This window comes from Coregonus lavaretus, assembly GCF_964263955.1.
Source record: "Coregonus lavaretus genome assembly, contig: HAP1_SCAFFOLD_321, whole genome shotgun sequence".
Taxonomy (NCBI): domain Eukaryota; kingdom Metazoa; phylum Chordata; class Actinopteri; order Salmoniformes; family Salmonidae; genus Coregonus; species Coregonus lavaretus.
In genome coordinates, this window is record NW_028164856.1 from 74071 (window position 1) to 100197 (window position 26127).

At 46.3% G+C, this 26127-nt stretch overlaps 1 protein-coding gene across 1 annotated transcript in view; it reads right to left on the reverse strand.

Moving 5' to 3' along the window:
• LOC311115054 (rho GTPase-activating protein 29-like) overlaps nt 1–26127 on the reverse strand; it is a gene marked incomplete at both ends in the record, with an annotated part of 69916 nt that overhangs the window by 10452 nt on the left and 33337 nt on the right. Inside the window, 13 exons of the mRNA XM_084190267.1 lie at nt 2554–2686; nt 5543–5883; nt 6018–6155; nt 6687–6875; nt 8626–8789; nt 9401–9493; nt 10946–11077; nt 16170–16330; nt 21038–21210; nt 21388–21525; nt 21653–21802; nt 22050–22130; nt 23592–23702. Of these exons, the coding sequence (XP_084046393.1) occupies nt 2554–2686; nt 5543–5883; nt 6018–6155; nt 6687–6875; nt 8626–8789; nt 9401–9493; nt 10946–11077; nt 16170–16330; nt 21038–21210; nt 21388–21525; nt 21653–21802; nt 22050–22130; nt 23592–23702 (2004 nt within the window). The remainder of the gene's footprint in view (nt 1–2553; nt 2687–5542; nt 5884–6017; nt 6156–6686; nt 6876–8625; nt 8790–9400; nt 9494–10945; nt 11078–16169; nt 16331–21037; nt 21211–21387; nt 21526–21652; nt 21803–22049; nt 22131–23591; nt 23703–26127) is intronic.

Consider the following 26127-nt stretch of genomic DNA (forward strand, 5'->3'; position numbering starts at 1 on the left):
CACAACCCTGGCGTTGCAAACGCCATGCTCTATCAACTGAGCTACATCCCTGCCGGCCATTCCCTCCCCTACCCTGGACAACGCTGGGCCAATTGTGCGCCGCCCATGAGTCTCCCGGTCGCGGCTGGCTGCGACAGAGCCTGGATCTGGAGGAAACCTGGCACCATCCCTACGGTGAAGCATGGTGGTGGCAGCATCATGATGTGGGGATGATTTTCAGCAGCAGGGACTGGGAGACTAGTCAGGATCGAGGGAAAGATGAATGGAGCAAAGTACAGAGAGATCCTTGATGAAAACCTGCTCAAGAGTGCTCAGGACCTCAGACTGGGGCGAAGGTTCACCTTCCAACAGGACAATTACCCTAAGCACACAGCCAAGACAACACAGGTGTGGCTTCGGGACAAGTCTCTGAATGTCCTTGAGTGGCCCAGCCAGAGCCCGGAATTTAACCCGATTGAACATCTCTGGAGAGACCTGAAAATAGATGTGCAGTGATGCTCCCCATCTAACCTGACAGAGCTTGAGAGGATCTGCAGAGAAGAATGGGAGAAACTCCCCAAATGCAGGTGTGCCAAGCTTGTAGCGTCATACCCAAGAAGACTCAAGATTGTAAAACCTGTTTTGGCTTAGTCATTATGGGCTATTGTGTGTAGATTCATGAGGGGGAAAAAACAATTTAATCCGTTTTAGAATAAGGCTGTAACATAACAAAATGTGGAAAAAGTGAAGTGGATACTTTCCAAATGCACAGTACAGTCGGGGTCAAAAGTTTTGAGAATGACACAAGTATTAGTCTTCACAAAGTTCGCTGCTTCAGTGTTAGGAGATATTTTTGTCAGATGTTACTATGGTATACTGAAGTATAATTACAAGCATTCCATAAGTGTCAAAGGCTTTTATTGACAATTACATTAAGTTTATGCAAAGAGTCAATATTTTCAGTGTTGACCCTTCTTTTTCAAGACCTCTGCAATCCGCCCTGGCATGCTGTCAAATAACTTCTGGGCCACATCCTGACTGATGGCAGCCCATTCTTGCATAATCAATGCTTGGAGTTTGTGGGTTTTTGTTTGTCCACCCGCCTCTTGAGGATCGACCACAAGTTCTTAATGGGATTAAGGTCTGGGGAGTTTCCTGGCCATGGACCCAAAGTTTTGTTCCCCGAGCCACTTAGTTATCACTTTTGCCTTATGGCAAGATGCTCCATCATGCTGGAAAAGGCATTGGTCATCACCAAACTGTTCTTGGATGGTTGGGAGAAGTTGCTCTGGAGGATGTGTTGGTACCATTCTTTATTCATGGCTGTGTTCTTAGGCAAAACTGTGAGTGAGCCCACTCCCTTGGCTGAGAAGCAACCCCACACATGAATGGTCTCAGGATGCTTTACTGTTGGCATGACACAGGACTGATGGTAGCGTCTGGAGAAGACAAGGTGTTTTCCGGATGCCCCAAACAATCGGAAAGGAGATTCATCAGAGAAAATGACTTTACCCCAGTCCTCACACCTGCCTGCTGCCATTCCTGAGCAAGCTCTGCACTGGTGGTGCCCCGATCCCGCAGCTGAATCAACTTTAGGAGACGGTCCTGGCGCTTGCTGGACTTTCTTGGGCGCCCTGACGCCTTCTTCACAACAATTGAACCTCTCTCCTTGAAGTTCTTGATGATCCGATAAATGGTTGATTTAGGTGCAATCTTACTAGCAGCAATATCCTTCCCTGTGAAGCCCTTTTTGTGAAAAGCAATGATGACGGCACATGTTTCCTTGCAGGTAACCATGGTTAACAGAGGAAGAACAATGATTTCAAGCACCACCCTCCTTTTAAAGCTTCCAGTCTGTTATTCTAACTCAATCAGCATGACAGAGTGATCTCCAGCCTTGTCCTCACCAACACTTTCACCTGTGTTAACGAGAGAATCACTGACATGATGGCAGCTGGTCCTTTTGTGGCACGACTGAAATGCAGTGGAAATGTTTTTTGGGGATTAAGTTCATTTTCATGCCAAAGAGGGACTTTGCAATTAATTGCAAATCATCTGATCGCTCTTCATGACATTCTGGAGTATATGCAAATTGCCATCATCAAAACTGAGGCAGCAGACTTTGTGAAAATTAGTATTTGTGTCATTCTCAAAACGTTTGACCACGACTGTACACACCTAGTAGGTTTAAGGGTAGTCTACTGGTACATACCTGGTAGGGTTAGGGGTCGTCTACAGGTACATACCTGGTAGGGTTAGGGGTTGTCTACAGGTACACACCTGGTAGGGTTAGGATTAGTCTACAGGTACATACCTGGTAGGGTTAGGGGTCGTCTACAGGTACACACCTGGTAAGGTTAGGATTAGTCTACAGGTACATACCTGGTAGGGTTATGGGTCGTCTACAGGTACACACCTGGTAGGGTTAGGATTAGTCTACAGGTACATACCTGGTAGGGTTAGGGGTCGTCTACAGGTACACACCTGGTAGGGTTAGGGTTAGTCTACAGGAACTAATCTGGTAGGGTTAGTCTACAGGAACTAATCTGGTAGGGTTAGTCTACAGCAACTCACCTGGTAAGGGTAATCAACCAGAGAGGACAGGGAGACCTCTGCATCAGTCTGTCGTGGTTTGACCAGCGTAGGGCCGAAGATAATGCCCAGGTTACTGGCTGTCATCTTGTTCTCCCCTGCCTTCTCTGTCACTCTGAGAGAAGAGGTACATATTAATACAATATTAACACATTAAGTAAGAAAAAAAAAAATTCTAATAATATTTAGAGATGAAAGATAATATTACGATTTCATAATTTCTGTCACTCTGGGGGAGAGATTGGTGTTAACTACATACAGTGCCGTCTGAAAGGGATACTGCTTGATTTATTCCACGTGTTACAGTCTGAATAAAAAATGGATTGAATGGATTCTTTTTTCTCACCCATCTACACACAATACCCCATAATGAAAAACGTGTTTTTAGATTTTATTCCTCACATTTATTTAAATGAAAAACAGAAATATCTCATTTACATACACTACCGTTCAAAAGTTTGGGGTCACTTAGAAATGTCCTTGTTTTTGTAAGAAAAGCAATTTTTTTGTCCATTAAAATAACATCAAATTGATCAGAAATACAGTGTAGACATTGTTAATGTTGTAAATGGCTATTGTAGCTGGAAACTGCTGATTTTTAATGGAATATCTACATAGGCGCACAGAGGCCCATTATCAGCAACCATCAGTCCTGTGTTCCAATGGCACGTTGTGTTTGCTAATCCAAGTTTATCATTTTAAAAGGCTAATTGATCATTAGAAAGCCCTTTTGCAATTATGTTAGCACAACTGAAAACTGTTGTGCTGATTAAAGAAGCAATACAACTGGCCTTCTATCTGGAGCGTCAGCAATTGTGGGTTTGATTACAGGCTCAAAATGGCCAGAAACAAAGAACTCTCTTCTGAAACTCGTCAGTCTATTCTTGTTCTGAGAAATGAAGGCTATTCTATGCGAGAAATTGCCAAGAAACTGAAGATCTCGTACAATGCTGTGTACTACTCCCTTCACAGAACAGCGCAAACTGGCTCTAACCAGAATAGAAAGAGGAGTGGGAGGCCCCGGTGCACAACTGAGCAAGAGGACAAATACATTAGAGTGTCTAGTTTGAGAAACAGACGCCTCACAGGTCCTCAACTGGCAGCTTCATTAAATAGTACCCGCAAAACACCAGTCTCAACGTCAACAGTGAAGCGGCGACTCCGGGATGCTGACCTTCTAGGCAGTTGCAAAGAAAAAGCCATATCTCAGACTAGCCAATAAAAGATGGGCAGTCTGAGATATGGCTTTTTCTTTGCAACTCTGCCTAGAAGGTCAGCATCCCGGAGTCGCCTCTTCACTGTTGACGTTGAGACTGGTGTTTTGCTGGTACTATTTAATGATATTTTGTTTCTTGGCAATTTCTCGCATAGAATAGCCTTCATTTCTCTGAACAGGAATAGACTGACGAGTTTCAGAAGAAAGTTATTTGTTTCTGGCCATTTTGAGCCTGTAATCGAACCCACAATTGCTGATGCTCCAGATACTCAACTAGTCTCAAGAAGGCCAGAATTATTGCTTCTTTAATCAGCACAACAGTTTTCAGCTTTGCTAACATAATTGCAAAAGGGTTTTCTAATGATCAATTAGCCTTTTAAAATGATAAACTTGGATTAGCAAACACAACGTGCCATTGGAACACAGGACTGATGGTTGCTGATAATGGGCCTCTGAGGGAAAAAAGTATTTGATCCCCTGCTGATTTTGTACGTTTGCCCACTGACAAAGACATGATCAGTCTATAATTTTAATGGTAGGTTTATTTGAACAGTGAGAGACAGAATAACAACAAAAAAATCCAGAAAAACGCATGTCAAAAATGTTATAAATTGATTTGCATTGTAATGAGGGAATACATGTTAGAATTACCTTTGGCAGCGATTACAGCTGTGAGTCTTTCTGGGTAAGTCTCTAAGAACTTTCCACACCTGGATTGTACAATATTTGCAAATTATTCTTTCAAAAATTCTTCAAGTTCTGTCAAGTTGGTTGTTGATCATTTCTTGACAGCCATTTTCAAGTCTTGCCATAGATTTTCAAGCCGATTTACGTAAAAACTGTAACTAGGCCACTCAGGAACATTCAACGTTGTCTTGGTTAGCAACTCCAGTGTATATTTGGCCTTGTGTTTTAGGTTATTATCCTACCGAAAGGTTAATTTGTCTCCCAGTGCCTGTTGGAAAGCAGACTGAAACAGGTTTTCCTCTAGGATTATTCCTGTGGTTAGCTCTATTCCATTTATTTTTATCCAAAAAAACTCCCCCTAGTCCTTGATGATGATAAGCATACCCATAACATGATGCTGCCACCACCATGCTTGAAAATAGGAAGAGTGGTACTCAGTTATGTCTTGTGCTGGATTCACCCCCAAAACATAACACTTTGTATTCAGGACATGAAGTTAATGTCTTTGCCACATTTTTTGCAATTTCACTTTAGTGCCTAATTGCAAACAGGATGCATGTTTTGGAATATTTTTATTCTGTACAGGCTTCCTTCTTTTCACTCTGTCATTTAGGTTAGTACTGTGGAGTAACTACAATGTTGTTGATCCATCCTCAGTTTTCTCCTATCATAGCCAACTCTGTAACTGTTTTAAAGTCATAATTGGCCTCATGGTGAAATCGGTTTCCTTCCTCACCTGTGTTGAATCTGTGTTTGAAATTCCCTGCTCGACTGAGGGACCTTTCAGATAATTGTATGTGTGGCATACAGAGATGAGGTAGTCATTCAAAAATGATGTTAAAACACTATTATTGCTCACAGTCTAACTTATTATGTGACTTGTTAAGCAAATGTTTACTCCTGAATGTATTTACTTATTGACAAAAAACATTTCAGCTTTTCATTTTTATTTAATTTGTAAACATTTCTAAAAACATAATTCCACTTTGACATTATGGGATTGTGTGTAGGCCAGTGACACAATATCTCAATTTAATCCATTTTAAATGATATATACCCATCTCTTACCTGTGTAGGTGTGCTGTGAGGAAGCGTAGGGCCCTGTACTGTGCAGGAGGCAGCTGTCGTAAGAGGTCTCTAATCTTAAACAGGACTCTGTTGAGTTTGATACTGGGCTGGTTGGGGAGCTCTCCTCCAGGCTGGCTGGTTCTCAGGGGAGGCTGCTCTCCCTCTACCCCAGGCTGAGTGCCTCCTGATCGGGGTTGTTCTCCCCCTGGCTGCCCCTGGCTCTGGGTCTGGGTCTGAAGGGCCCTGGCTGCAGCCTTCTCCTCTATGATCACCGCCTGGCTCTCCTTGGCCAGCCCGATGAAATCATTATAGTAACGGTACAGGATCAGTGGCTCTGGTAACTACAGAAGATAGAAATCAATCAAAGTAATCAATCAATATCTTTGTGAAATGTGTTGTACATTATTACATAAGAATGATCTAGCGGTGTAAAACTAGGATGCTCTTTATCACCATTTTAATTAGACTCTCCCACCTGTCTCAGGTAGAGTTTGAGCACGTTGCCGATGTCGTGGGGTGAGAGGTCAGAGAGCTCAACCAGGTCCTTGCCATTCTCAAACGCCTGGCACAGCTTCTCCACACGAGACTTGGCCCCGTTCACACGGTAGATTCCCTGGACAAGAACACACAATACACCAGATCCCCAACATCACAGCCATGACATATACCCTGGACAGATACCATGACATATACCCTGGACAGATACCATGACATATACCCTGGACAGATACCAAGACATATACACTGGACAGATACCATGACATATACCATAACATATATCCTGGACAGATACCATGACATATACCCTGGACAGATACAGATTCAGTTATTGCTCTAATATAGTGGTTCTTAATCCTGGTCCTGGGGATGTAAAGGGGTTCACATTTTAGTTGTTGCCTTAGCACTACACACCTGATTCAAATCGTCAACGGTTTGTGTAGCAATAGGGCAATCCCCAGGACCAGGATTAAGAACCGCTGCTATTGCACATGCCCATTACGAAGGTAGATGCCCTTAGCGGTGGCACAACGCTGGTTAATTAGTTAGCTAAGATAACTTTCCTACATTATTATGCATTATTATGCCTCACATTTAGAAATCAAGTTAGATTGCAGTCTTTGTCTCTTTAAGAACCTGGTTTTACCTTGAGGCTGAGGGCGCGGCTCTCGATCTCAGAGGTACACTTCCTGATGATGAAGGGGATCCCGTCTGGGCTGTTCTTAGCTGCCTGGGAAAAGTCTATCCCAAACAGATGTAGTCTTCCCTGCAGCTTCTTATGACCACACTGGATAGCCAGGGTCTCCAGACACTTCTTATGGCAGGCCAGGGAGCACTGAGACAGGACACAGAGAGAGACATGGGAAAGGTGACTGGTACAAATCACACTTTGGAGCATAGATTACTTCGTTTTATCTTCTACTTTGAGCCCCAACAGCTCCATCCCCAGCAGCTCCATCCCCAGCAGCCCCATCCCCAACAGCTCCATCCCCAGCAGCCCCATCCCCAACAGCTTCATCCCCAGCAGCCCCACCCCCAACAGCCCCACCCCAGCAGCCCCATCACCAGCAGCCCCATCCCCAGCAGCCCCAACCCCAGCAGCCCCATCCCCAACAGCTCCATCCCCAACAGCCCCATTCCCAGCAGCCCCATCCCCAACAGCTCCATCCCCAAGCAGCCCCATCACCAGCAGCCCCATCCCCAGCAGTCCCATCCCCAACAGCCCTATCCCCAGCAACCCCAACAGCCCCACCACCAGCAGCCCCATCCCCAGCAGTCCCATCCCCAACAGCCCTATCCCCAGCAACCCCAACAGCCCCACCACCAGCAGCCCTATCCCCAGCAGCCCCATCATCCCCACCACCAGCAGCCCCATCCCCAGCAGCCCCATCCCCAGCAGCCCTATCCCCAACAGCTCCATCACCAGCAGCCCCATCCCCAGCAGTCCCATCCCCAACAGCCCTATCCCCAGCAACCCCAACAGCCCCATCCCCAGCAGCCCCATCATCCCCACCCCCAGCAGCCCCATCCCCAGCAGTCCCATCCCCAACAGCCCCATCCCCAGCAGCCCCATCACCCCCACCCCCAGCAGCCCCCTCCCCAGCAGCCCCACCCCCAGCAGCCCCATACAGCTCCATCCCCAAGCAGCCCCATCACCAGCAGCCCCATCCCCAACAGCCCCATCCCACACAGACCTATCCCCAGCAACCCCAACAGCCCCACCACCAGCAGCCCCATCCCCAGCAGTCCCATCCCCAACAGCCCCATCCCACACAGACCTATCCCCAGCATCCCCAACAGCCCCAGCAGCCCCAGCATCCCCAGCATCCCCAACAGCCCCATCCCCAACAGCCCCAGCAGCCCCAGCATCCCCAACAGCCCCATCCCCAACAGCCCCATCCCCAACAGCCCCATCCCCAGCAGCCCCATCCCCATCAGCCCCATCCCCAACAGCCCCATCCCCAACAGCCCCATCCCCAACAGCCCCATCCCCAACAGCCCCCATCCCCAGCATCCCCAACAGCCCCAGCAGCCCCAGCATCCCCAACAGCCCCATCCCCAACAGCCCCATCCCCAACAGCCCCATCCCCAGCAGCCCCATCCCCAACAGCCCCATCCCCAGCAGCCCCATCCCCAACAGCCCCAGCAGCTCCATCCCCAGCAGCCCCATCCCCAGCAGCCCCATCCCCAGCAGCCCCATCCCCAGCAGCCCCATCCCCAGCAGCCCCATCCCCAGCAGCCCCATCCCCAACAGCCCCATCCCCAACAGCCCCATCCCCAGCAGCCCCATCCCCAGCAGCCCCATCCCCATCAGCCCCATCCCCAACAGCCCCATCCCCAGCAGCTCCATCCCCAACAGCTCCATCCCAAACAGCCCCATCCCCAACAGCCCCATCCCCAGCAGCCCCATCCCCATCAGCCCCATCCCCATCAGCCCCATCCCCAACAGCCCCATCCCCAGCAGCTCCATCCCCAACAGCCCCCATCCCCAGCATCCCCAACAGCCCCATCCCCAGCAGCCCCATCCCCAACAGCCCCATCCCCAACAGCCCCATCCCCAACAGCGTGTATCTGTTTATTTCTACCTCTTCACATTCTGCTCCGGAGAACATCACCAGACTGTCACACTCCCTGCACTTAGACGGAGCTCGGAGTTTCCTCAGCTTGTGTGTCTGAGACGCCTTGGACATCTGGGTGTTACGAAACGGACCTGGTGAACTGTCTGCCTCTGTCACCATTTCACCCAGACCTGAGGGGAGAGGGAGGATCTCAGTATTGTATTTTACAGATCAAGGGTCCTTAGAATTAGAATTATCTGTAGACAGTGGGCCACATCACTTCTGCTAATCTTCACACAATAACATTTAATTATCCCTTGTCATAAACACTTATTTACGCCAGGAATAAATACTCCGAATAATTGGTTGCGTGAGTTACACAAGTGTTACAACAACCTACATTGGCCTAATCAGACTTGTTCCTTAAACCAGAATATCCACAATAATTAACCATTAAATTAAAATACCACAGAATTAGAGTTGTATTGAGATGGTTTAAACAGTGCAGAGCCCCTGATGCCTCTAACAACAAAGAGTTGATCAAAAATAACCCATTATCCTGCAGGGAGAGGTCAGGCTAAAGACAGGAACTAGCTAGCTGTGGCCGTAAGCCAAAACCAACACACCCCATCTCATTTTCTACAGCTGTGCACAGAGTAAAAACATTTGGTGTGAGGGTCGAAGGTCACCGCCCCTCACACATGCAGAGATACACACAGGCACATGTAAGCAGACACACCAAAATAGGACAAAACAACTTCAGACCTTGGCTCTTTAGACAGACAGACTGACTCTCTCTTACCATTGTCTGAGGTTGGTTGTCTCTCGTCCAGGTCGTCTGCTGAGGACATGGTGCCAGTGGAGGGGGTTCTGGGTAGTCTGCGTTTAAAGTCACCTGACAACAGGAAGTAAACAACTTCCTCAAACCTCACATTAACAAATAGCAACGTCATATAACGCACTGCAAAAAAACAGTCTTTGTATTGATCCGACCACTATCTTTTGCGGTATAATTGTTTTTAGTGAATTCATAACATACACATTCGATATAACATGACAGATAACCATCACATTTTTTACAGCATAAATACATAGTAATATACCCAGCAAACATGTCCACATTGGCGCGATGTGGGCCCAATGCGGACTAAAATATTGGCCCATGTGCCTTTGCTAATCAGCCCCACATTGGCCCCAAGGCTGGTGGCCCCAAAGCTGGTGGCCCCAAGGCTGGTGGCCCCAAGGCTGGTGGCCCCAAGGCTGGTGGGCCCCAAGGCTGGTGGACCCAAGGCTGGTGGTCCCAAGGCTGGTGACCCCAAGGCTGGTGGACCCAAGGCTGGTGGCCCCAAGGCTGGTGACCCCAAGGCTGGTGGCCCCAAGGCTGGTGGACCCAAGGCTGATGGCCCCCAGGGCAGCCTTCACTTTTCCAGAAATAAGCCAACCCTTTATGATCAGCTGCCTGTTACAGCTGCCTGTTACACTTAACAGTGTCTCATATGTCACATGCACTTATCAAAGTCTTTTTACTAACTTCACTATTGGCAGTCTACAAGATCAACTGTTTTGTTGACATCAGAACACTTCAACTGGAACGACACACCAAAAAAATAAAAACTTGTGACCTTAGAACTACAAGGATCTATCTGAAGAAAAATGTATATTCTGAGATAATTGGCTTTAAAGTTCCGAACCCTCATTGGTTTGAATGGTGTCAGCTATTTTTATCTTGCATTCTGTTTTTAACTTAACAACATCAATTGGGGTATAAAACCACATACCCAAATACTCTAATGAGCCCCCGCCTCTACATTATGAAGTAGCTGGGCTTGGTGTGGGCTGGCCCGTGTTGGGCTGGTGTGGGTTGGCCCGTGTTGGGCTGGCCCGTGTTGGGCTGGTGTGGGCTGGCCGTGTTGGGCTGGTGTGGGTTGGCCCGTGTTGGGTTGGCCCGTGTTGGGCTGGTGTGGGCTGGCCCGTGTTGGGCTGGTGTGGGCTGGCCCGTGTTGGGCTGGTGTGGGCTGGCCGTGTTGGGCTGGTGTGGGTTGGCCCGTGTTGGGCTGGCAAGTGTTGGGCTGGTGTGGGCTGGCCTGTGTTGGGCTGGTGTGGGTTGGCCCGTGTTGGGCTGGCCCGTGTTGGGCTGGTGTGGGTTGGCCCGTGTTGGGCTGGTGTGGGCTGGCCCGTGTTGGGCTGGTGTGGGCTGGCCCGTGTTGGGCTGGTGTGGGCTAGCCCTTGACCACCCTGCCCACCAAATACCCACATGGGGCCAACGGGGTCATGTTTGCTGGGTTAATATGAGCCATGCGTGAATAATAATGAACCATAGCACTGATGGGGCTTCATGTTCCCATACCTGGGCTGGCAATGGGGGAGTCCATGGATCGAGACTCACTGCTGCCTCCAGCACTCTCTGTGTCACTACACATCCCCCTGTCTTGGCTAGCTGATGCCCAGGCTCTCAACGGTCCCTGTCCCCCTCTCAGACCTGGAGCAGAGAGACAACACACGTATATACCCAACGAGACACCATCGAGAGGAACAGGAGCTTTAGGAGGAATACCTTCGTCATAGTCACAACAAAAATGTTGTGTTGTGACCCAACATTTCCCACCAATGTGGTAAGGTAGAGCTCCCATGTTGCTAATACTTCTCAGTTCCTCTAAGATCATAAGATCCTGTCAGTCTCACTTGTATTTTCCTACTAGCACTGACTTTGCTGATAGCTACTTTAAATGAGGAGAAATGTACTTACTGTGACTGTGATATGTGGTTGTCTCACCTAGCTATCTTAAGATGAACGCACTAACTAAGTCGCCTCTGGATAAGAGCGTCTGGGGGTTAGGTGATCATTTGGGATTGGGCAATCGAGTTATGGACAGGTCACGGCCTAATCCATTTGACACCAGTCTCTGATTTCAGATCACATTGGCTATCCTCACCTGCTCTGGGCCAACTGGCTAGCTACCATCATAGAGGATATACTGGGACCGACTGGCTGGCTACCATCATAGAGGGTATACTGGGACCGACTGGCTACCATCATAGAGGATATACTGGGACCGACTGGCTGGCTACCATCATAGAGGATATACTGGGACCGACTGGCTACCATCAGAGGATATACTGGGACCGACTGGCTACCATCAGAGGATATACTGGGACCGACTGGCTACCATCAGAGGGTATACTGGGACCGACTGGCTACCATCAGAGGGTATACTGGGACCGACTGGCTACCATCAGAGGGTATACTGGGACCGACTGGCTACCATCAGAGGGTATACTGGGACCGACTGGCTACCATCAGAGGGTATACTGGGACCGACTGGCTACCATCAGAGGGTATACTGGGACCGACTGGCTACCATCAGAGGGTATACTGGGACCGACTGGCTACCATCATAGAGGATATACTGGGACCGACTGGCTACCATCATAGAGGATATACTGGGACCGACTGGCTACTATCATAGAGGGTATACTGGGACCGACTGGCTACTATCAGAGGATATACTGGGACATCTGGTATTGGTAAACAGGATAGAAGTAGCCTGGCTCCTCCAGATCTTCGGCTTCAGATCAGTTCAGTCAAATCCGTGACCCCAGCAGGCTATCCAGTTTGTCATACCACTATATATATATACACAGGTATATACACTATACTACTGGTGTACTATACTGTACTCTACTGTACTACTGGTCTACTATATGTACTCTACTGGTGTAGTATACTGTACTCTACTATACTACTGGTGTAATCTACTGTACTGCTGTACTCTACTACTGTACTATACTACTGGTGTACTGTACAATACTACTGGTGTACTATACTACTGGTGTACTCTAGTGTACTATACTACTGGTGTACTCTACTGTACTATACTACTGGTGTACTCTACTGTACTTCTGGTGTACTCTACTGTACTACTGGTGTACTCTACTGTACTACTGGTGTACTATACTACTTGTGTACTCTACTGTACTACTGGTGTACTATACTACTGGAGTACTATACTGTACTACTGGTGTACTATACTACTGGTGTACTTTACTGTACTATACTACTGGAGTACTATACTGTACTACTGGTGTACTATACTACTGGTGTACTATACTGTACTATACTACTGGAGTACTATACTGTACTACTGGTGTACTATACTACTGGTGTACTATACTGTACTATACTACTGGAGTACTATACTGTACTACTGGTGTACTATACTACTGGTGTACTCTACTGTACTATACTACTGGTGTACTATACTGTACTACTGGTGTACTATACTACTGGAGTACTCTACTGTACTATACTACTGGTGTACTCTACTATACTACCGGTGTACTATACTGTACTACTGGTGTACTATACTACTGGAGTACTCTACTGTACTATTCTACTGGTGTACTCTACTTTACTATTGGTGTACTATACTACTGGTGTACTCTACTATACTACTGGTGTACTATACTGTACTACTGGTGTACTATACTACTGGTGTACTCTACTGTACTACTGGTGTACTATACTACTGGTGTACTCTACTGTACTACTGGTGTACTATACTACTGGTGTACTTTACTGTACTATACTACTGGAGTACTATACTGTACTACGGGTGTACTATACTACTGGTGTACTATACTGTACTATACTACTGGAGTACTATACTGTACTATACTACTGGTGTACTCTACTGTACTATACTACTGGTGTACTCTACTATACTACTGGTGTACTCTACTGTACTACCGGTGTACTATACTACTGGTGTACTCTACTGTACTACTGGTGTACTATACTACTGGTGTACTATACTACTGGTGTACTCTACTGTACTACTGGTGTACTATACTACTGGTGTACTATACTACTGGTGTACTCTACTGTACTACTGGTGTACTCTACTGTACTACTGGTGTACTATACTACTGGTGTACTTTACTGTACTATACTACTGGAGTACTATACTGTACTACTGGTGTACTATACTACTGGTGTACTATACTGTACTATACTACTGGAGTACTATACTGTACTATACTACTGGTGTACTCTACTGTACTATACTACTGGTGTACTCTACTATACTACTGGTGTACTATACTGTACTACTGGTGTACTATACTACTGGTGTACTCTACTGTACTACTGGTGTACTCTACTGTACTACTGGTGTACTATACTACTGGTGTACTCTACTGTACTACTTGTGTACTATACTACTGGTGTACTTTACTGTACTATACTACTGGAGTACTATACTGTACTACTGGTGTACTATACTACTGGTGTACTATACTGTACTATACTACTGGAGTACTATACTGTACTATACTACTGGTTTACTCTACTGTACTATACTACTGGTGTACTCTACTATACTACTGGTGTACTATACTGTACTACTGGTGTACTATACTACTGGTGTACTCTACTGTACTACTGGTGTACTCTACTGTACTACTGGTGTACTATACTACTGGTGTACTCTACTGTACTACTGGTGTACTATACTACTGGTGTACTTTACTGTACTATACTACTGGAGTACTATACTGTACTACTGGTGTACTATACTACTGGTGTACTATACTGTACTATACTACTGGAGTACTATACTGTACTACTGGTGTACTATACTACTGGTGTACTCTACTGTACTATACTACTGGTGTACTCTACTATACTACTGGTGTACTGCACTGTACTACTGGTGTAATATACTACTGGTGTACTCTACTGTACTATACTACTGGTGTACTTTACTGTATTACTGGTGTACTCTACTGTACTACTGGTGTACTATACTACTGGAGTACTCTACTGTACTATACTACTGGTGTACTCTACTGTACTATACTACTGGTGTACTCTACTATACTACCGGTGTACTATAATGTACTACTGGTGTACTATACTACTGGAGTACTCTACTGTACTATTCTACTGGTGTACTCTACTTTACTATTGGTGTACAATACTACTGGTGTACTCTACTATACTACTGGTGTACTATACTGTACTACTGGTGTACTATACTACTGGTGTACTCTACTGTACTACTGGTGTACTATACTACTGGTGCACTCTACTGTACTACTGGTGTACTATACTACTGGTGTACTTTACTGTACTATACTACTGGAGTACTATACTGTACTACTGGTGTACTATACTACTGGTGTACTATACTGTACTATACTACTGGAGTACTATACTGTACTATACTACTGGTGTACTCTACTGTACTATACTACTGGTGTACTCTACTATACTACTGGTGTACTCTACTGTACTACTGGTGTACTATACTACTGGTGTACTCTACTGTACTACTGGTGTACTATACTACTGGTGTACTATACTACTGGTGTACTCTACTGTACTACTGGTGTACTCTACTGTACTACTGGTGTACTATACTACTGGTGTACTCTACTGTACTACTGGTGTACTATACTACTGGTGTACTCTACTGTACTACTGGTGTACTATACTACTGGTGTACTATACTGTACTATACTACTGGAGTACTATACTGTACTATACTACTGGTGTACTCTACTGTACTATACTACTGGTGTACTCTACTATACTACTGGTGTACTATACTGTACTACTGGTGTACTCTACTGTACTTCTGGTGTACTCTACTGTACTACTGGTGTACTCTACTGTACTACTGGTGTACTATACTACTTGTGTACTCTACTGTACTACTGGTGTACTATACTACTGGTGTACTCTACTGTACTACTGGTGTACTCTACTGTACTACTGGTGTACTATACTACTGGTGTACTCTACTGTACTACTGGTGTACTATACTACTGGTGTACTTTACTGTACTATACTACTGGAGTACTATACTGTACTACTGGTGTACTATACTACTGGTGTACTATACTGTACTATACTACTGGAGTACTATACTGTACTACTGGTGTACTATACTACTGGTGTACTCTACTGTACTATACTACTGGTGTACTCTACTATACTACTGGTGTACTGCACTGTACTACTGGTGTAATATACTACTGGTGTACTCTACTGTACTATACTACTGGTGTACTCTACTGTACTACTGGTGTACTCTACTGTACTACTGGTGTACTATACTACTGGAGTACTCTACTGTACTATACTACTGGTGTACTCTACTGTACTATACTACTGGTGTACTCTACTGTACTACTGGTGTACTGCACTGTACTACTGGTGTACTATACTACTGGTGTACTCTACTGTACTATACTACTGGTGTACTCTACTATACTACTGGTGTACTATACTACTGGTGTACTCTACTGTACTATACTACTGGTGTACTATACTACTGGTGTACTCTACTGTACTATACTACTGGTGTACTCTACTATACTACTGGTGTACTCTACTATACTACTGGTGTACTGCACTGTACTACTGGTGTACTATACTACTGGAGTACTCTACTGTACTATAGTACTGGTGTACTCTACTGTAATACTGGTGTACTCTACTGTACTACTGGTGTAATATACTACTAGTGTACTATACTGTGCTGTACTATACTACTGTCTGACTGTACCTTGTATGTCTGTGGCGCTGTTGGACCTCTTCCCAGGTTGCGACCCCAGGGGACTGTCCACCTCGTCCCCACTCATTACGTCATCGGAGGTCAGGGACACCTGGGACAGGTTACCATGGGAACTGGTGCTGCCCAGCGAACGCTTGTTGAACACAGCAAACCTGGAGGGGGGAGACAGAGACACAGTCAATATTCTTGAATATTAGCTTGAGGTGCAAGCTTAACTCCCATGTTTTCACTGTCCCTCTCCCTGACTCACTGTCCCTCTCTCTGACTCACTGTCCCTCTCCCTGACTCACTGTCCCTCTCCCTGACTCACTGTCCCTCTCTCTGACTCACTGTCCCTCTCCCTGACTCACTGTCCCTCTCCCTGACTCACTGTCCCTCTCCCTGACTCACTGTCCCTCTCCCTGACTCACTGTCCCTCTCCCTGACTCACTGTCCCTCTCTCTGACTCACTGTCCCTCTCCCTGACTCACTGTCCCTCTCCCTGACTCACTGTCCCTCTCCCTTCTCCCTGACTCACTGTCCCTCTCCCTGACTCACTGTCCCTCTCCCTGACTCACTGTCCCTCTCCCTGACTCACTGTCCCTCTCCCTTCTCCCTGACTCACTGTCCCTCTCCCTGACTCACTGTCCCTCTCCCTTCTCCCTGACTCACTGTCCCTCTCCCTGACTCACTGTCCCTCTCTCTGACTCACTGTCCCTCTCCCTGACTCACTGTCCCTCTCCCTGACTCACTGTCCCTCTCCCTTCTCCCTGACTCACTGTCCCTCTCTCTGACTCACTGTCCCTCTCCCTGACTCACTGTCCCTCTCCCTGACTCACTGTCCCTCTCCCTGACTCACTGTCCCTCTCCCTTCTCCCTGACTCACTGTCCCTCTCCCTTCTCCCTGACTCACTGTCCCTCTCCCTGACTCACTGTCCCTCTCCCTGACTCACTGTCCCTCTCCCTGACTCACTGTCCCTCTCCCTTCTCCCTGACTCACTGTCCCTCTCCCTTCTCCCTGACTCACTGTCCCTCTCCCTTCTCCCTGACTCACTGTCCCTCTCTCTGACTCACTGTCCCTCTCCCTTCTCCCTGACTCACTGTCCCTCTCCCTTCTCCCTGACTCACTGTCCCTCTCTCTGACTCACTGTCCCTCTCCCTTCTCCCTGACTCACTGTCCCTCTCCCTTCTCCCTGACTCACTGTCCCTCTCCCTTCTCCCTGACTCACTGTCCCTCTCCCTTCTCCCTGACTCACTGTCCCTCTCCCTGACTCACTGTCCCTCTCCCTGACTCACTGTCCCTCTCCCTTCTCCCTGACTCACTGTCCCTCTCTCTGACTCACTGTCCCTCTCCCTTCTCCCTGACTCACTGTCCCTCTCCCTGACTCACTGTCCCTCTCCCTTCTCCCTGACTCACTGTCCCTCTCCCTTCTCCCTGACTCACTGTCCCTCTCCCTTCTCCCTGACTCACTGTCCCTCTCCCTTCTCCCTGACTCACTGTCCCTCTCCCTGACTCACTGTCCCTCTCCCTTCTCCCTGACTCACTGTCCCTCTCCCTTCTCCCTGACTCACTGTCCCTCTCCCTGACTCACTGTCCCTCTCCCTTCTCCCTGACTCACTGTCCCTCTCCCTTCTCCCTGACTCACTGTCCCTCTCCCTTCTCCCTGACTCACTGTCCCTCTCTCTGACTCACTGTCCCTCTCCCTGACTCACTGTCCCTTCTCCCTGACTCACTGTACCTCTCTCTGACTCACTGTCCCACTCCCTGACTCACTGTCCCTCTCTCTGACTCACTGTCCCTCTCTCTGAGCAGTCAGCAGATGTATACAGTTGGGTTAGTATAGAAGACTGAGGAGTTTACAAGGGAAAGCACCACCGTCAAACTAAAACCATGTTGGATGGTCTTCCATTTTGGTTAGTCTCTAGCAAAACATCAAACTATAATCAAACACCTGTATCAACATTACTACTTGACCAAAACAAAACAAGGACTGAAAACAAAAAACTTTGGCTTTGCTTTTGGTTTTTGTTCCAAAATGGTGGCCAAATTACTGTTTGCTTATATTATTCAATACTCCATGGATTGCCTCCGTGCCGGGGAGGAGGAGCTTGTGAGTTCCAAAGACCCTGAGAGATATTAGCCTGGCTGACACCGAAGTCCCCCTGAGTAGCGTCAGCCAGGCTAGAGAGATATTAGCCTGGCTGACACCGAAGTCCCCCTGAGTAGCGTCAGCCAGGCTAGAGAGATATTAGCCTGGCTGACACCGAAGTCCCCCTGAGTAGCGTCAGCCAGGCTAGAGAGATATTAGCCTGGCTGACACCGAAGTCCCCCTGAGTAGCGTCAGCCAGGCTAGAGAGATATTAGCCTGGCTGACACCGAAGTCCCCCTGAGTAGCGTCAGCCAGGCTAGAGAGATATGCCTTCTAGAGTAGTAAGTACGTAAGCATACGACTCTATCATTTACAGTGCCTTGGAAAAGTATTCATCCACCTTGGCGTTTTCCCTATTTTGCTGCATTACAACCTGTAATTTAAATGGATTTTTATTTTGGATTTCATGTAATGTACATACACAAAATGGTCCAAATTGGTGAAGTGTAAAAAAATAACTTGTTTCAAATAATTCAAAAATAAAAATTACGGAAAAGTGATGCGTGCATATGTATTCACCCCCTTTGCTATGAAGCTCCTAAATAAGATCTGGTGCAACCAATTACCTTCAAAAGTCACATAATTAGTTAAATAAAGTCCACCTGTGTGCAATCTAAGTGTCACATGATCTGTCACATGATCTCAGTATATATACACCTGTTCTGAAAGGCCCCAGAGTCTGCAACACCACTAAGCAAGGGGCACCACCAAGCAAGTGGCACCATGAAGACCAAGGAGCTCTTCAAACAGGTCATGGACAAAGTTGTGGAGAAGTACAGATCAGGGTTGGGTTATAAAAAAATATCAGAAACTTTGAACATCCCACGGAGCACCATTAAATCCATTATTAAAAAATGGAAAGAATATGGCACCACAACAAACCTGCCAAGAGAGGGCCGCCCACCAAAACTCACGGACCAGGCAAGGAGGGCATTAATCAGAGAGGCAACAAAGAGACCAAAGATAACCCTGAAGGAGCTGCAAAGACTGGAGTATATGTCCATAGGACCACTTTCAGCCGTACACTCCACAGAGCTGGGCTCTTTACGGAAGAGTGGCTTTTTTCTGGCCAAACAAACAAAACAAGAAGCAATGCAGTCACAAGAAAAAAATAAGCAAACATGTTTGGTGTTCGCCAAAAGGCATGTGGGAGACTCCCCAAATATATGGAAGAAGGTACTCTGGTCAGATGAGACTAAAATTGAGCTTTTTGGCCATCAGGGAAAATGCTGTCTGGCACAAACCCAACACCTCTCATCACCCCGAGAAACACCATCCCCACGGTGAAGCATGGTGGTGGCAGCATCATGCTGTGGGGATGTTTTTCATCGGCAGGGACTGGGAAACTGGTCAGAATTTAAGGAATTATGGATGGCGCTAAATACAGGGAAATTCTTGAGGGAAACCTGTTTCAGTCTTCCAGAGATTTGAGACTGGGACGGAGGTTCACCTTCCAGCAGGACAATGACCCTAAGCATACTGCTAAAGCAACACTCGAGTGGTTTAAGGGGAAACATTTAAATGTCTTTAAATGTGGTCCTCTGTAGCTCAATGTGGTCCTCTGTAGCTGAATTGGTAGAGCACGGCGCTTGTAACGCCAGGGTAGAGGGACCACAGAGCAATCCCCGGGACCACCCATACGTAAAAATGTATGCACACATGACTAAGTCGCTTTGGATAAAAGCGTCTGCTAAATGGCATATTATTATTATATTATAATGGCCTAGTCAAAGCCCAGACCTCAATCCAATTGAGAATCTATGATATGACTTAAAGATTGCTGTACACCAGCGGAACCCATCCAACTTGAAGGATCTGGAGCAGTTTTGCCTTGAAGAATGGGCAGAAATCCCAGTGGCTAGATGTGCCAAGCTTATAGAGACATACCCCAAGAGACTTGCAGCTGTAATTGCTGCAAAAGGTGGCTCTACAAAGTATTGACTTTGGGGGGGTGAATAGTTATGCATGCTCAAGTTTTCTGTTTTTTTAGTCTTATTTCTTGTTTGTTTCACCCAAAAAAATATTTTGCATCTTCAAAGTGGTAGGCATGTTGTGTAAATCAAATGATACAAACACCCCCCCAAAAATATATTTTAATTCCAGGATGTAAGGCAACAAAATAGGAAAAATGCTAAGGGGGGTGAATACTTTCGCAAGCCACTGTAGTGCACTACTATGGCAGGGTTTTTTCTGGATCAAACTGGGGCTTAGGTGGTGGGCATGGCGGAGGCGTGGCAGTGGGCGTGGCCAATGGCTTGGTCCCAATCAAACATTTTAGAGGCCCTCCTCTTGGCCGCAGAGACAAAATGTTGCCGTTTTAAAGCTAATTTCCTGGATTTCTACACCTTTTGCCACGGCTAATGCAATGTTGTTATGCTTTCGGAGTGACTCAAACATTCTAACAAAATCCCAATGCCCTGACAAAAATATTCCTGAACGCATAATGTTTTGATTTGTAGATTCTGTCTCTTTTATATTTTGGTGCTGGTTAGTTCTCAAAGATGACCTTATCTCGAAATATAATGGTCCATTACGTTTTCTATATACTTTATGTCTGGTTTTAGTTGTTTAAGTTTACAATGAAAACGTTTTACCATTCCAATAATTAGTCTTGGACTTTTCTATGCAGGAAAAACCCTGTATGGGCCCTGGTCAAAAGTAGTGCACTATAAAGGGAATAGGGTGGCAGTTGGGTGACAGCCTATTTATAAGGAAGTATTATTGGCTTACCGTCCATCAATGGAGAAGGACTCCATGTGTACCCGATCTTTGGGCAGATTTCTGACGAACTCAGCGTATCTCTGTCCAGGCTCGTACATCTTCGCGTTCTCACACAGGGCCTGGTAATGGACGGGGAGAGACACGGTCTGGGACTGCTGCAGCTGAAACCAGTTCACTGTCACCTGGAGGGAGGGAGGGAGGGAGGGAGGGAGGGAGGGAGGGAGGGAGGGAGGGAGGAAGGGGAGGGAGGGGAGGGAGGGAGGGAGGGAGGGAGGGGAGGGAGGGAGGGAGGGGGATAAAGTTAGAGGTTCCCTGATCCCTGATAAATCAATAACTATATCCTGTGGACTACAACTCACAGCTTTGAGTGTGAGGTCACACTGAGCCAGCAGTTCTCTGATCTGAGTGAGGATGTCTGTCTTGGTTTCGGCCAGCTCTGTCCTCCTGACTCCTGCATCAGCTACACACGCTCTGTACCGGTCCTTCGCGTCGTCCGCCTGAGAGACAGGGAGAAGAGACAAACAACACATTAGGAAAGAAGTGGGTGGTGGTCAAGTGGGTGGTTCACAGCCTATTGACTACACTTAAATGGAGTAAAAATCAGGCCTTCTCCTGCCCTCATACCTTCTGTAGAGCCTCCTCCTCCAGTTTCCTCTTCTTCTCCAGCTGTCTGGGCTGTTCCTCCTGGGAGCGGCTGAAGTGGGCCTTCTGGTACTCGTCTGTCCTCTGGGTCTGGGTCCACCGGGCCTTACGCAGCGCCACCTCAGACTCTTGCTGCACGGGAGAGGGGAGATACACACAGGTGAGTGAAGTAACACACACACACACACACACACACACACACACACACACACACACACACACACACACACACACACACACACACACACACACACACACACACAAGCTCTCTCTCTCTCTCTCTCTCTCACACACACACACACACAAGCTCTCTCTCTCTCTCTCTCACACACACACACACACACACAGAGAATGGCAGAAGGACAGAAGTCTCACACACCATTTTCTTTTGTTGTCTCTGCCACTGCTCGGTAAGGTCTTTCCTCAGTTTGTCCAGCTCATTCTTTCTGGCCAACAGCGGCTACAGGACACACAGAGGCACAAAATAGAGGATTGCGTAACATTGTGCACTTTTTTTCACAAATTATTTTAAACCCAAATGAAAAATGGTTGCCTTGTCAGAGATCAGATCGCGATCGATCGCTACGTTATTGTGAGTCTTGAAGTTTTGCTGACGTAAAATGTTGCTCTGACAAAGAGTATAAAGAGTACACTATCATTCATTTATCACCTGTCTGAATGTATTACAGAGTGTCAGTCCTACCTGTCTGAATTTGTTACAGAGTGTCAGTCCTACCTGTCTGAATTTGTTACAGAGTGTCAGTCCTACCTGTCTGAATGTATTACAGAGTGTCAGTCCTACCTGTCTGAATTTGTTACAGAGTGTCAGTCCTACCTGTCTGAATTTGTTACAGAGTGTCAGTCCTACCTGTCTGAATTTGTTACAGAGTGTCAGTCCTACCTGTCTGAATTTGTTACAGAGTGTCAGTCCTACCTGTCTGAATGTATTACAGAGTGTCAGTCCTACCTGTCTGAATTTGTTACAGAGTGTCAGTCCTACCTGTCTGAATTTGTTACAGAGTGTCAGTCCTACCTGTCTGAATTTGTTACAGTGTCAGTCCTACCTGTCTGAATTTGTTACAGTGTCAGTCCTACCTGTTTGAATTTGTTACAGTGTCAGTCCTACCTGTCTGAATTTGTTACAGTGTCAGTCCTACCTGTCTGAATTTGTTACAGTGTCAGTCCTACCTGTCTGAATTTGTTACAGTGTCAGTCCTACCTGTCTGAATGTGTTACAGAGTCAGTCCTACCTGTCTGAATTTGTTACAGTGTCAGTCCTACCTGTCTGAATGTGTTACAGTGTCAGTCCTACCTGTCTGAATGTATTACAGAGTGTCAGTCCTACCTGTCTGAATTTGTTACAGAGTGTCAGTCCTACCTGTCTGAATTTGTTACAGAGTGTCAGTCCTACCTGTCTGAATTTGTTACAGAGTGTCAGTCCTACCTGTCTGAATTTGTTACAGAGTGTCAGTCCTACCTGTCTGAATTTGTTACAGAGTGTCAGTCCTACCTGTCTGAATTTGTTACAGAGTGTCAGTCCTACCTGTCTGAATTTGTTACAGTGTCAGTCCTACCTGTCTGAATTTGTTACAGTGTCAGTCCTACCTGTTTGAATTTGTTACAGTGTCAGTCCTACCTGTCTGAATTTGTTACAGTGTCAGTCCTACCTGTCTGAATTTGTTACAGTGTCAGTCCTACCTGTCTGAATTTGTTACAGTGTCAGTCCTACCTGTCTGAATGTGTTACAGAGTCAGTCCTACCTGTCTGAATTTGTTACAGTGTCAGTCCTACCTGTCTGAATGTGTTACAGTGTCAGTCCTACCTGTCTGAATGTATTACAGAGTGTCAGTCCTACCTGTCTGAATTTGTTACAGAGTGTCAGTCCTACCTGTCTGAATTTGTTACAGAGTGTCAGTCCTACCTGTCTGAATTTGTTGGTCTGCAGGGCGGTGGCAGTCTGCAGGAGGAGTTGGCTGTACTCTATGTCATTCTTAAACGTAGAGATATAAGTATCCCTGAACGGCATGTAGTCCTGTGGGCCAGACGAACAGACATATGGAAACATCTCAATAGTCACATTCTCTTTTCACGTGACTGAACACACAGATTCCACATGTTCCTCCGTTGCTCATTAAGAAAAACACGTTTTCAGTCTTGGGGGGGTTGTGGTTTGATGTGGCAAGTTACTGATGTTTGTTAATGAGACACATTAGGAACAAAGTGAGGATCACTTCCTCAAAATAGTCTGAATCTCTAAGATAACTCAATACATCTTTAATTCATTTTGACAAGGTTTTAGTCGCGCAATCTTACATCTAGCTAAGGTGTTTGGTGCAGTATTTCTCAAGATACGAAATGTGCAACGTGTCATCTTATGTAAACAATGTCCAATCCACTGAGCCACTGGGCAGGTCTGTCTCACGGTCTGTGTGTTCTGCCGTACCATTGGATAGAGAGCAATCACCGCAGCTGTTTATCCCGTGTTAGTGGGCATTGTCGAAATCAAAACCCAACCCTCAAGTAAGTCATGATGAACTCACTTACAAAACTCTGTTTTGGACGAGACTGACTTTATGACCAAAATAATCTTATTTACACTTTGTAGTTAATTTAGAAACTATAATCGTGGTCAAAAGTTTTCAGAATGAAAATGAACTTAATCCCATAAAAACGTTTCCAATGCATTTCAGCCGTGCCACAAAAGGACCAGCTGCCATCATGTCAGTGATTGTCTTGTTAACACAGGTGACAGTGTTGACGAGGACAAGGCTGGAGATAACTCTGTCATGCTGATTGAGTCAGAATAACAGACTGGAAGCTTTAAAAGGAGGGTGGTGCTTGAAATCATTGTTCTTCCTTTGTTAACCATGGTTACCTGCAAGGAAACACGTGCCGTCATCATTGCTTTGCAAAAAAAGGGCTTCATAGGCAAGGATATTGCTGCTAGTAAGATTGCACCTAAATCAACCATTTATCGGATCATCAAGAACTTCAAGGAGAGAGGTTCAATTGCTGTGAAGAAGGCGTCAGGGCACCCAAGAAAGTCCAGCAAGCTCCAGGACCGTCTCCTAAAGTTGATTCAGCTACAGGATCAGGGCACCACCAGTGCAGAGCTTGCTCAGGAATGGCAGCAGGCAGGTGTGAGTGTATCTGCACGCACAGTGAGGCGAAGACTTTTGGAGGATGGCCTGGTGTCAAGAAGGGCAGCAAAGAAGACACTTCTCTCCAGGAAAAACATCAGGGACAGACTGATATTCTTCAAAAGGTACAGGGATTGGACTGCTGAGGACTGGGGTAGAGTCCTTTTCTCTGATGAATCCCCTTTCCGATTGTTTGGGCCATCCGGAAAACACCTTGTCCGGAGAAGACAAGGTGAGCGCTACCATCAGTCCTGTGTCATGCCAACAGTAAAGCATCCTGAGACCATTCATGTGTGGGGTTGCTTCTCAGCCAAGGGAGTGGGCTCACTCACAATTTTGCTTAAGAACACAGCCATGAATAAAGAATGGTACCAACAGATCCTTAGAGAGCAACTTCTCCCAACCATCCAAGAACAGTTTGGTGACGACCAATGCCTTTTCCAGCATGATGGAGCACCTTGTCATAAGGCAAAAGTGATAACTAAGTGGCTCGGGGACCAAACATCGACATTTTGGGTCCATGGCCTGGAAACTCCCCAGACCTTAATTCCATTGAGAACTTGTGGTCGATCCTCAAGAGGCGGGTGGACAAACAAAAACCCACAAATTCTGACAAACTCCAAGCATTGATTATGCAAGAATGGGCTGCCATCAGTCAGGATGTGGCCCAGAAGTTAATTGACAGCATGCCAGGGCGGATTGCAGAGGTCTTGAAAAAGAAGGGTCAACACTGCAAATATTGACTCTTTGCATAAACTTAATGTAATTGTCAATGAAAGCCTTTGACACTTATGGAATGCTTGTAATTATACTTCAGTGTTACCATAGTAACTACTGACATAAAGATCTAAGAACACTGAAGCAGCAAACTTTGTGGAGACCAATACTTGTGTCATTCTCAAAACTTTTGACCACGACTGAATAAAAGTTTGACTAATATCGATGCCACATAGGCCATTTTCTATCAGACACGTTTTTCATTGCCATGATAATAATAATATGAAATAATAATATGCCATTTAGCAGACGCTTTTATCCAAAGCGACTTACAGTCATGCGTGCATACTTTTTTTTGTGTATGGGTGGTCCCGGGGATCGAACCCACTACCTTGGCATTACAAGTGCCGTGCTCTACCAGCTGAGCTACAGAGGACCACAAGTTGCGCTTCAAGTTGAAGATGGAAAGCAATGTTTAATCTATGTTTAGCTGCAGTTTTAAAGAGTACATACACTTGTGTACAAAACATTAGGAACACCTGCTTTTTCCATGACAGACTCACCTGGTGAATGTATGTTAAATTCACCTCAGTCAGTGTA